This window comes from Anastrepha obliqua, chromosome 3 (assembly GCF_027943255.1).
Source record: "Anastrepha obliqua isolate idAnaObli1 chromosome 3, idAnaObli1_1.0, whole genome shotgun sequence".
In the NCBI taxonomy this organism is placed as follows: Eukaryota; Metazoa; Arthropoda; class Insecta; order Diptera; family Tephritidae; genus Anastrepha; species Anastrepha obliqua.
In genome coordinates, this window is record NC_072894.1 from 35,899,464 (window position 1) to 35,911,579 (window position 12,116).

The 12,116-nt window shown below is 39.1% G+C and overlaps 1 protein-coding gene across 2 annotated transcripts in view; it reads right to left on the minus strand.

The window, feature by feature from the left end:
* The window catches only part of LOC129240222 (dynein axonemal heavy chain 12), a 24,149-nt gene extending 13,638 nt beyond the window's left edge, over positions 1–10,511 (minus strand). For both annotated transcript variants that reach the window (XM_054875883.1, XM_054875884.1), the window contains exons 1-3: positions 8,389–10,511; positions 5,373–5,553; positions 34–2,700 (exon numbers count right to left, since the gene is read on the minus strand). In XM_054875883.1, coding sequence (XP_054731858.1) covers positions 34–2,700; positions 5,373–5,553; positions 8,389–10,448 — 4,908 coding nt within the window. In that variant the 5' untranslated portion in view covers positions 10,449–10,511. The remainder of the gene's footprint in view (positions 1–33; positions 2,701–5,372; positions 5,554–8,388) is intronic.
* Positions 10,512–12,116: the final 1,605 nt, after the last annotated feature.

Consider the following 12,116-nt stretch of genomic DNA (forward strand, 5'->3'; position numbering starts at 1 on the left):
TATATCTGCTATATGTGCCTAGGCGTTGCTTACCCATTTTTTATCTGGCGTTGGAGTCATGGCAAATTCACGAAATATTTTCGCTATAATACCATCATTCCATTCGTATGAGACGGGATCGAATGAGCCGTATAACTGATTCATTGTTATAGATTTTGGATTCATTATACCCATTTGTACATGTTGAAAGTATGAACTTTTGCTAGGTGCCTTAATTTTAAGCGCGGATAGCACTTGTGCTAGTACGTCTAGTGTTTTGCTTTTGCCAGCCAGTGGCTCTCCTACCATCATAAATCCATGACGCACAATTATCATTTCATAAGTTTGTATGACTTTAATGAGAAAACTTTCCGTCGGTTCAAGTACCATTTCGATGCAAATGCGTTTGAATTCTTCCTCAATCAAGCTATAATCGGTCTCCGGAAGTACTACTCCTGGGAATATGTCCGATATGATACCCTCGAAGAGTGGAATATCGAAGGACATGAACTTCGGCAAATTGACATCGAGCAGTGAACGCAACAACAATATGTCCTCCCATTCATTAGGGAATTTCTTTTTAAGATTGCCACATGCTGAGAGCACTGTCTTCACTGCACGCATTCCGTAATCGTAGTGGTTCTGCATTGACAACTGCTCCGAGCATAAACGATAGGTAGTGACAATTTTCACAGACAGCTTTCGCGCATCCACAAAGCCATATGAGTATAACGATATTTCGCCAATCATTGCGTAGTCGGGCACCATCATTGCTACCGAACGGAAGAGCACTTTTAGATTATCGGGTAGCTCCGAGCGGCCTGCATAGCCGGGGTTCATGGTAATGCAAACATAACAAGCGGGATTTAGTGTTAGTTCGGTGCCTTCAAAATTGAATTTCACCGCTTTAGCTCGCACAGCCTGTATGATGAGTAATATCTGTTGTGCAACTACAGAGAGTACCTCCAACTCAATGCGATTGAATTCATCGAAGCAGGCCCATGCGCCACAGGACGCCAAGCCCTTGAAAAATTTTCCCATAGCTTTGTAATCTAAACCGTCGGAACAGTTAAATACTTTGCACTGTACGGCGAGCGCTTTGGCCAAATCTTTCGTCGTCTCGGTTTTTCCAGTTCCGGCAGGTCCTTCTGGTGCGCCATTTAGATGAAGTTGGTAGGCACCAACCAATGTACGGTAGCATCGATCCGTGAGCGGAGTGATTACCAAGCGGTCTGAATTCCCTAAATATTCGTTAGCATAAGGTACTGTTGCATTAATGATGCGCACAAAGCTGTCACCATTCTCCCAGTAGTATCGTAACTGAGCCATCCATTGAAAATCGAACTCACTGTTTATTTTCATGCGTATCAGGTCTTCGACGACATCCTTTGCATGCACATCAATTACAATCAGTGATTTAATAGTTATGCGATTCAGGTTATTTATGTGTGTTGAGCGTATTAATGCCACAATATCGTTCAAATCTTTATTAAGACTGCCGAAGAAATCAGTCATGGCGATCTGATTCAGGCCAGATCGTCGCAAATTCATGTGCACCATGGACGCCCAGTACACCTGCGAAATGCATAGTACTACCATTTGTGGCCAATGCAAGACCCATTCGAAACGCTGCAGGGTTGGATAATGTCCATAGGACCGATCCATTTCGTTGCGTACAGCCTTTAACATTTCTGCTTCAACGCCAACCAACCATTTCTCGACACTTCCCCCTGCGGCGGCCGTTGACACTTGCTCCACAAATTGGACCTTCTCTTGGTCACTACTTATCATTGCCAGCACATTCTTTTCAGCATCGAATTCGAGCAGGTTGATACCTTCGAAACATTTACTCAAATGTGGTTGCACTCGAAGTGGGTCTTTGGTTTCAGATAGTATTTCTAGCATTTCGTCGTTCGATAAAAAGAAAAAACGCGGAAAGTACAAACGTTTCTTTTCTAAATAATTACTAACTCCGGTCGTAATGTCGTCAAGAAGCTCATTTGCTTTGATGAGAGATTCGAGAAGTCCATCTTGTGGTGCAGTCTCCATGACAAGTGGTTGGCGCAGCACCATACCCATATTTCGCGTAAATGTTTGTTCAACAGCCTGAAACAGACGACCTTCTTCCGGCATTTGCGCCACGATATCTTTCGAGGAGAATATCGGTAGTAAGTATAGGAAATTCGACTGTACTTTGCCCCACTGATCGAGAGTAGCATTTACGCGCATAATCTTTTCGTACCATGCCAACACTTCCTCTTCGCAAGGCTTCATAAAAGCTGAACCACGCATTGTAAGTGTTTTAAGAATGTGATCATCTAGCAATGCCTGTATATCGTCCAAATTGGAAAGTATCATAACACCTGTGTCTTTATATGGCCCTGTTGGAAAGATCCTTGAGTCCCACTCGTGTATCATTGCATATAAATTGTTCTGAAGCTGTAATTCTTTATTTGCACCGACACTTATAATTTCAAATAGATCGAGCTTAGTGTCAAGATTCATATCAATAATTTTCGTAAGTGTTGTGCCAGCATCGGGCGTTATGTCGAACCCAGCAATCTCGGACATCTCCTTCCAATGTCGTTTGCGTAGCGCTTGATTGCACATAATATTCACGATAAATACACCAGTGGTGAAATTCTTTATTGTTTTGATCATTTTGGTGCAAAGTCGAATTGGTACAGGGTGTTTTTCTGGATCGGGATCTTCCGTTTGACCCTAAGAAATAGAACACACATTACATCTGCATTTACTTACTTATGTTGATATTTAGTTATGCAGATATGTATGGCAAGCTAGGGCGATGTTTGAGAAGTTAAACCAATGGATGTGTTAAGTGGTAAAAGTGAAACCTAAGCCTAGCTAAAGATCAGATTTAACCTCAAAATATCTCTGAGTGCATTCGCAGAGCAATAAAATAATCTAGTAAAGTATCTGCTCAATGGTTCGGGGTCTACTGTGGGTATGAAACAACAGATGATAGAAAGGGATTTTTACTAATAGCGATTGTCCTTAGGCAGGCAATGAGAAACCTCCGCATATTTTTCTGCTATAAAAAAGTTTTCATAAAAAACCATCTGTCGTTCGGAGGCGGCATAAAACTGCAAATACACACACAACAAATTGGAGAAGAAGCGGAACCAAACAAGCAACAAGGATGTACGCGCCACTTTATATATAATTACATATACGCATGTATATTATATCTGTGGGCCAGCATCAAACCGAACTTCACAAACGAACTCCCTTGACTTTTGCAATGAGATATGTACTAGTCTATAAGGCCCATCAACTTAAGCATGTGAGTATTAGATAATGTTTTTTAATTTTTACAAACAACCGGAGCTCGAATATATTTATCAAAATCATGATTCAATTATAAAAGGTTAGGTCATTCTTTCGAGATTCCAAGGTTTTAGTATCGGTTCGGAGTTCCAAAAGCCGTTCAATTACACGCCTTCGCCGACGTCGAACGAGCAAAACTGGCGAAGTAGGAATTTCCTTCATCTGTTTGAAAACTCGCTGTGCTCCACTGAAGCCGCTCACTATTCTACGTCTATTCTTTCCCTTAACGTACAATTTTTTTCACAATTAAAAATATTAGGTTGGGGAATAAGTTCATTGAGTTTTTGTATTTTCTTTTATTTTACGATTTGCTTACTGTTTGGCAAAGGGTAAGTATTCATTCGATAGATCTCTTTCTGCTCTACAAGATTATGTTACTCGTAATTGTATTTTTGAGATTTTTAATTTTTCGCTAGTTTTGAAGCTTAGAAATGGAATACCCAGGAAACAAAAATCAACATTTTCGACACCTGCTTTTCTTTGATTTCAATCGAAGTTAAAAAGCTGCCGGAGCAGCCCGTGGCATTTGCGACGTGTATGGAGAAGGTGTCATAAGCGAGACTACAGCGCGGAAATGGTTTGCAAAGTTTGCAAAAATTGCCATTTGGGCGTCGATGACACGTCCCGTAACGGAAGGCCTTCTGAATTCGATGAAGAACGTCTCAAATCATTTTTGAAGGAGAACGGTCACCAAACCAGTCGTGAATTGACGGAAAAAATTAACTGCGATCATAAAACGATAAAACGACCTTCATTCAATGGGATTTACCGAGAATTTGGGGGCCTGGGCGCCTCACGAGCTCAACGAAAAAAAACAAAGAAAATCGCATTCAAATTGTTTCTTAGCATCTCGCCCACCATCGCGCAACACGCGATCATAAACAGCTCTTTTTGTACCGAATCGTCACGAGAGATAAGAAATGATGCCAATACAACAAATGAAACAATGTAAGGAGTGGGTGCCTCCAGAAGGTACACCAAAGCCGACACACAAGCCGAATCTTCATCCAAAGAAGGTTATGATATGTGTTTGGTGGAACTGGCAGGGCATGGTGCGAGTACCCTAAATTAAGATATACACGACTCGAAGTTGTTGGGACCTTTGGCATGAAGGCAAAATTTTTTGTGCCGATGGGGTACTCTCCAACCATATTATAAACGAAGATATACACATTATTCCGTATGTAGAGATAAAGTTACAGGGAAACTATTAATTGAGCATAACTTCATATTTAGTGGCAGCCACGTTTCACTCAAAGCTTTGTCATCATTTGAGGTAAGACTCTCATTTATCAGAAAATGTGTATAGCGACTACGCTCCCTAATGGTGTCGGACCAGAAAAACTTTATCGCAAGCCAGATACCTGATATATTAGCTAGATTTAGCTGCGGTAGATTTAGCAAGCCGACCAGATCACTTTTTGGCGGTTGGAAACCATTGCATTATAGATGAGCTAAAGCAAGAGGCGGCCGCCGTAGCCGATTGTGAGTGACTACTATTCGGAGGTAGCCGGGTTCGAAACTCCGTGCATAAAACACAAAATGATAGAAACAGTGTTCTCTAATAACGGTCGCCCCCCGGCATGCAATAGCAAGCCTCTGTGTATTTCTGCTCCTCATAAAAAACATCTGCCGTTCAGAGCCGGCTTAAAACTATAGGTCCGTCCTTTTGTGTAACAACAACAAGAAGCACACTACAAAGGAGTGGAGTAGGAGCTCAGCCAAACACCCAATAAAGGGTGTACGCTCCAATTGTACTATTTATTATATATATATGTAAGAACGAAGCAGAAGAGACTCCTATAACCGCACTGGCAAACCTACAACGGTACAACGTCAGGCAAAGTTCTCACTTGGAAAGCATAACCTCAGGTTCAAACACCTTATTAACTTTCCAAACAAAACAAAAACCAACTAAGGATGCTCGTAGACTGCAAAGTCACCTATCTATCTACCTAGCTTATGATATATTATATATGTACCATATATGTTATATGTACCTATGTATATAAGAATATGTTTGCATTGAATTTTCTTGTATTTACCCGGAACATGCATATTGGATTTTCTATTTGGTCTTGTCTGATTTTTACGCGATAGTATTTTTGACATTTTTGGAATTCTTTTAAAAAGTCTTCAGTAGTTTCTTCTACGAATTTCGGCTCCAAATACTCAAATGGTCCATACATCCAAACATTCAAGTAACGCATCCATTCGATACAGGATCTTTAATAGGCAAATAAAATTAATAATAAAGAAGTTAATTGTTAATGTACTGCTGTGGACTGTTGACTGTGTTGACAAAATTTTTTTAGGCCAACAAACTCATAGAAAATGCGAGTTATAGCTTGTAATATCAGACGGTCGCACGGAAATTTGATCTTAACATATAACAAGTGGGCTGGGCGTCGTTTTTATCCGATCTCAGTAATATGATACATACATACAGTCGTGTCTAAATGAGATGGGGACCAAAACGTAGTCCATGTCTGGACGAATTTTATTAAGTCGTTATCAAAATGCATGCACTTACCCAAATGGGGGCGCGGCACAGCTCACATTTCAAAATTTTACTTCCGAAGTATTTTTTTTTGACGTGATAACGTCTTATAATTCGATTTAACAGGCTGCACGCACGAAAAAATGTGTCGTTACCTTGCTCATTAATGTTACCTTGCTCATTGCCGTTACCTTGAATGAACTGCAAGTGAAAGCGCGGAACGAACGACAAAGCAAACAAAGCAAACGAACGGTAACGTTCGACATCTTGCTCTCTCCTACTTAAGTGAGCGTATATGCGCATATGTACATATATAAATTCACGTATTTGTATTTGCATATGCTTTCTTATTGATTTTTATTAATTTGATTTACTTCAAGAATTTAAAATAAAACCAAGTTTTATAATTCTATGTAGCCGGCTGCACGCACCAAAAAATGCGTCGTTATCTTGCTCATGCGTCGTTACCTTGCTTGAACAGCATGTTATGTTATGTTATATTATGTTATGTTATGTTATGTTATGTTATGTTATGATATGTTATGTTATGTTATGTTATGTTATGTTATGTTATGTTATGTTATGTTATGTTATGTTATATTATGTTATGTTATGTTATGTTATGTTATGTTTTTCGTCTTTTTTTATAAAATATAATATGAAATTATTATTATACGGTAGGTGAGCATTAGTATTGACTGATTTGGCCCGCTTTCAATACTAACCAACCTTGTACATACAGGGTGAACGATATGAAGTGTTACCAACTTCACACTGCTTGTATCTGTAAAACAGCTCATGACATCAACGTTAAAATTGTTCTAATGACAGTTCGATATATTGTTTATAAGCCATCAAGAGCATTTGCGTCTCAGTTTTGTGGAATTTTTTTTTCTGTGATGCAATTCAAACGTAATAGTGTGATTGCGTTATATTTGGTTGGAAAATCACAACCAGCCATTGTTCGTGAGCTCAGTCACCTCAAAGTGAATAAAATGTTTGTGTATCGCACTATAAAACGTTACAATGATACTGGTAGCATTGCAAAACGATATGGAGGTGGACCAAAAAAAAACAACACCAACGCCAGAAATGGTTCGGAAAGTGAAGACTCGACTTGAACGAAATCCACGTCGAAGTGGAAGAAAAATGGCCAAGGAACTGAAAATATCGTAAGACAGCATTCGACGCATATTGAAAAATGAGCTCAGGGTCAAGGCTTACAAGTTCCAAAAACCACACGATCTTTCCCCCCAGCAAAAAAAAGGCCGGTGCGAAAGAGCAAAGGAGTTGTTGCGCTTGCACGAACGTGGCGAATTTCCTAACATTGTGTTTTCTGATGAAAAAAATTTCCCAATTGAGCAGTTCATAAACACTCAAAACGATCGTGTTTACTTGACCGAACGCTCATACGAGAATTTAAGCCTACGTATGGCCACTCGAAGCAATTTCCCACCGCAAGTAATGGTTTGGGCCGCAGTGACCGCTGATGGACGCTCTCCAATCATTTTTATCGAGCCTGGTGTCAAAGTGAATGCGACTTATTACCGGGAAAATGTTTTAGAAGCTGCTTTAGAGCCATGGACAGGCAAACATTTCGGTCGTAGACCATGGACGTTCCAACAGGACTCGGCACCGTCTCTCCACACAATGGCTTTCGAATTCGCCAGACGCAAATCCGATGGACTATTCCATCTGGTCCATTTTGGAGAGCAAGGTGAGGACTAAAAAATATGCCAGTATGGATGCGCTGAAAAAAGTGATTATACGAGAATGGGCCAAAATACCTCAAGATCACATTCGTGCAGCATGCAACTCATTTTTTGACCGTTTGAAGGCTATAGTCAAGACAAAAGGTGGTCATTTCGAGCTAAAGTGAATATATCGCACCCTAAATACAAAAGGGTCACAACTCAAAATTTTCCACACTCGAGCTTGACTTGTTTACAGCACCACAGAAAACAAACTATGTGACATATCACGCTGAAATTTGCCATGTAAGCTTATAACAGTTGTACCAAAAAACAAAAAAAATTATTTTTGCCATATGTCATCCGCGGGCCGTTTTATTGATAATGTCTCGTTCATATTTGAGCAGAAGGAACATTTTGAGTTGTGACCCTTTTGTATTTAGGGTGCGATATGTTAAATGTAATCATTTTTGAACAATTTTGTCTTTAAATCAATAAAAACTAATTTCACACAAAAAAGTTATGGTGTTTCGAACAGGTAACACTTCATATCGTTCTGAAAAGTAATCAATTTTCATTGAAATGTATTAATTTTTGCTCAAGTTATCGGTTGGACGCACGGGTGGACAGACATGGCTAAATCGACTTCTCTCATCATTCTGAGCCTTTTGGAATGCATCTATCTCGATTTGTTTATACTGTTAGATACAACCATTATGATTTCGAACAGACTTACAATTGAGATCACGACACGATTAACTGAGAAATAAACTTACTGCGGAAGTTATATAAGTCAAATGAAAATGTGTCTATGACCCCTTCTAAATATAATACATACTTGTATATGGCAGATTACTAGGTAATACATACTTCATTAATTCGGCAAATGGTATTATGAAACCTTTCATTATTTCCAATTTCGGATACTGCGTTTGCGCCATTTTAAATAATTTCTCCTCTTTATTGATCCAGTTTACGTAGTCGTCAAATGTCTTCAGTTGGCCTATGAAATTTTGTAATAGTATATAACTATGACGGAACTGTTCTGGTTCGCTCATATCATCAATAATTGTCAAATTCGGTATCATCGCCTCTATATCCTCATTGAGTTTCTTAATGACATCCTGCAAATGCTCCTCAAAGAGGAATTTGTAATGCTCTTGCTGTGAGGCATTGTAATCACAAATTTCATTAATATCATTTAACCATTTGATGGTGCGAATGGTTAGATTGAAATGATATGGATCCATTTCGGTCAATTCAACGAGATTTGTGCCAACCTCTAGACAATATTGTATTCGATCTCTCAATTCGAATATAAGTTCCTTTTTCACTCGTATCATGTACTCTCCACTCTCGAGCAGTTCCTCTGTTGATCTTGGTATAGTCAATGCCTTTACTTTGATATCCTCAAAAGCAGCACAAATTTCTTCTTCTGCCTTAATGTGTTCTTGAACGATCTGCTCGGTGATGCATGCAATTAGGTCATCCGCAATTTCACGTAAGGAAACAATCGCCGCCTTATTGCAGATTACAACCATCTGGAAAAAATCATTTTCTGGTTCGCTTTGTAACATATTTATATACTGGAAATAGGTCGCGATGCGTTTGAAGTACTCTTCAAACTCGTGCGATTCACTCAAGAACTCGTCGAGGTCCTTGCGCACATCTTGCGCATACAAATTGTAATATTTGGATTGATAACCATCAATGTATTCTTGTATCGATTGATAGGTTCGGATAAGTGCATTTCTAAATTCCAATTTAAATTCGTTAAGCCAGTTTTCGTTCATAGATATGCGTAGATAGGGGGCTGCAATGTTGACCAAAGTTGAATCGACTTGCGGCTCAAGAGGTTCTATTTTGGTCAGCACCTGTGCAATTGCGTCCACTAGATTCTCATACATGTCGTATATTGTTTCCAAACTCGGATCTAAATTGATTGAGTTCTCGGCTTCATTGTATACCATATTAATTTTTAGTATGGGAATTTTGCGTTCTAAGCTACCCACTCGTAGGAACTCATATAATGTATTTATTTTTAGCATATTTATTTGTCTATTAATAAGAGCTTCTAGGCACTTGAACATTCGCCATCTTAACCGATTTGGTACTGTGTTTTTGCGAAAATGCCGACGTATTACCGATACAATTCTGGGATACCAAGTCCAACGTAGAAAGTTACTTACTTCTTCTAAATTGTTCTCCACGTATTTTACGAACGTTTTATAAAACAGCGCTTCCCGTCCACCTAGTCCTACGACCGCCTGCAAATGACTTGCGCCGATCATGACCGGATCTAAGGCAACCATGGTTTTTGGAAACTCCGATTCGGAAGAACTCAAAATTAAACGCACTTGTGGGTATACAATCAGTAACTTCCTGCTGATTTTACGTTTATTTTCCAAAAATTTCGGATAATTTTCCGTACGTCCAGGTAATTTAAAATGAAAATCTTTGCGTGGAAGAATAAATTGTGCAGGATCTTCGTCGGTGAATTCCGGATGCACTAATATGCAGTTCATGCTGTAAATTTTCATGAGACGATCGAATTCCTCGTGTACGTCTTTCATATAGTTATCGACAAGTTCGGGATATTTGACTTTTAAACGATTGGGTGCATAGCTGAGAATCTTCTTTTCGGTTTTCCTTAACATTTTTGGCACTTCTATTTTACGTACCTCACGCCGCAAATTGTCAACGTAATTATATTCGGGCAGCTGACGGATATCAGGGTCCGGTGGCGGTGGCTTGCGACACAAATTTACTTTTTCAACGGCAGCGCGATATTTCAGAAACCTTGAATGCCGTTCCCGTTGCACATTTTCGAGTCGAAATTTGAGCAGCGGGTTTTTCATATATCCTTCATTGTCATATTTCTTCAGGTTCGAAGGAGGATGATACATCTGTTCCAGTTTTTGTGTAAACATTGCGTTAGAGTCTATAAACTCGTTGTGAATGCGTAGATGTTAAATGAAACAAATCTAAAATAAAATGCCCAGTATTTTCAGTTTGATAGACGTTGTTGAGTTTTAAAATTTACTTGGAAACGATACACTTATGCATGGACATAAATATGTTTTGTTGCCAGGTAATCGACCAGTGCAATGATTATTATTTATTTAGTATAGGCTAGGTTATGAGGTTGCCCATGAGAGGGGCCACATGGACGAGAAATTAGAAGCGTCCATTGTGATAGCATTTATTTATTTATTTAGCCAAACACATAACCTTAAGTTATGATAAGTAATGTTGCACACTAAAACTAGATTGAAACAATTTAACCTTAGATTATATTACATATGGTATACCTAGTGCTGCCATAAGTTCTATTACAATTTAAGTCCGTTATAGATAAGAAATTATAATAATTTTTAAATGAAGTTAGTTTTATTTAATCAAGTAACTATTAAAAAAAAATAATAAATTTTCATTGCAAATGGTCAACTGCTTCACCACGCATTCTAAGACATCCTCCTGGTACACTTTTGCCCCGGTCTTAACCCCTTTTTCGTAGAAATGAAGAGATGTTACTTTTTTATAAGACACTCCCCACCAATCCATTGTGTAGGCTGGATGGTAACAACGCTGAACCCTTGGGGCAACATTTTTGTGTCTTTAGAATTTTAGTACAGATTTTGTCGTTCGGCTTATTAAAAACTTCTTCAACAGTGAAAATTTTCTCATCTGTGAAAATAATATTTTTATAGCCGTTGACCGCGTGCTACCGAAGAAGCTGCTTACTTCCATCGGGTCTAATTTTCTTCAAGCGCGTTGTCAAAAGATCACCAGTTGAACGACGGAAGGCTTTCATGTGAAGATGATCCCCAATAGTCTTGACATGAATGTTGTCGATACATTCATTCAGATAGTCTTCTAGGAGGAGCTTTTTCATGAAAAATTCTCCTTATAAAAATATTCGCCATCAATTCAAGACAAAACCACCCATAAGAGGAGGAGCTCGGCCACACACTCAAAAAACGGTGTAATCGTCCATTATATAAACATATTTTTAATGGCAGAAAACACTCGGAGGTTAGTCATTACCTGCCGAGGGGCGAACGCTATTAGAAAAAACTTTTTCTATGGTTTAATGTTTCATGCCCGGAGTTACGAATCTGAGCGCTTTCGAATGGTAGTCACGCAACAACCCATTCGGCTACGAAGTTCCCATCGCAATTTAATTTTTCGTCGTAGTTATTGGGCAAACCTGGTAGAAATAATGGTGAAAAAAATGCAGAAGGTGTGGCTAATACCAGACCGTAAACGGGCTCTCAAGGAATCTGAAGGAATGAGCTGATTGGCTGATATAACCGGAATTATGACAGCGGTTTGTTTACGAAAAAACTGAGATTGTGTTGGTGATATAAGAAAAAAATCAACAAAGTCTTCGCTCATGTTCCTTCGCTGCATTCTGAACATTATCTATGGTCTGAACAATAGCTGATTGGACGAGTGTGTGAATACGTGTGAAATGAGCGAGCAAAATTCTGATGTCGAATCACCGGTAACGTGGCAGCTGAAGTTACCCGCTCAATTTCGTTTTTCACCATAGCTGTAGGCCAAACCTGGTAATCTATCATCCTTGGAAAGTATAC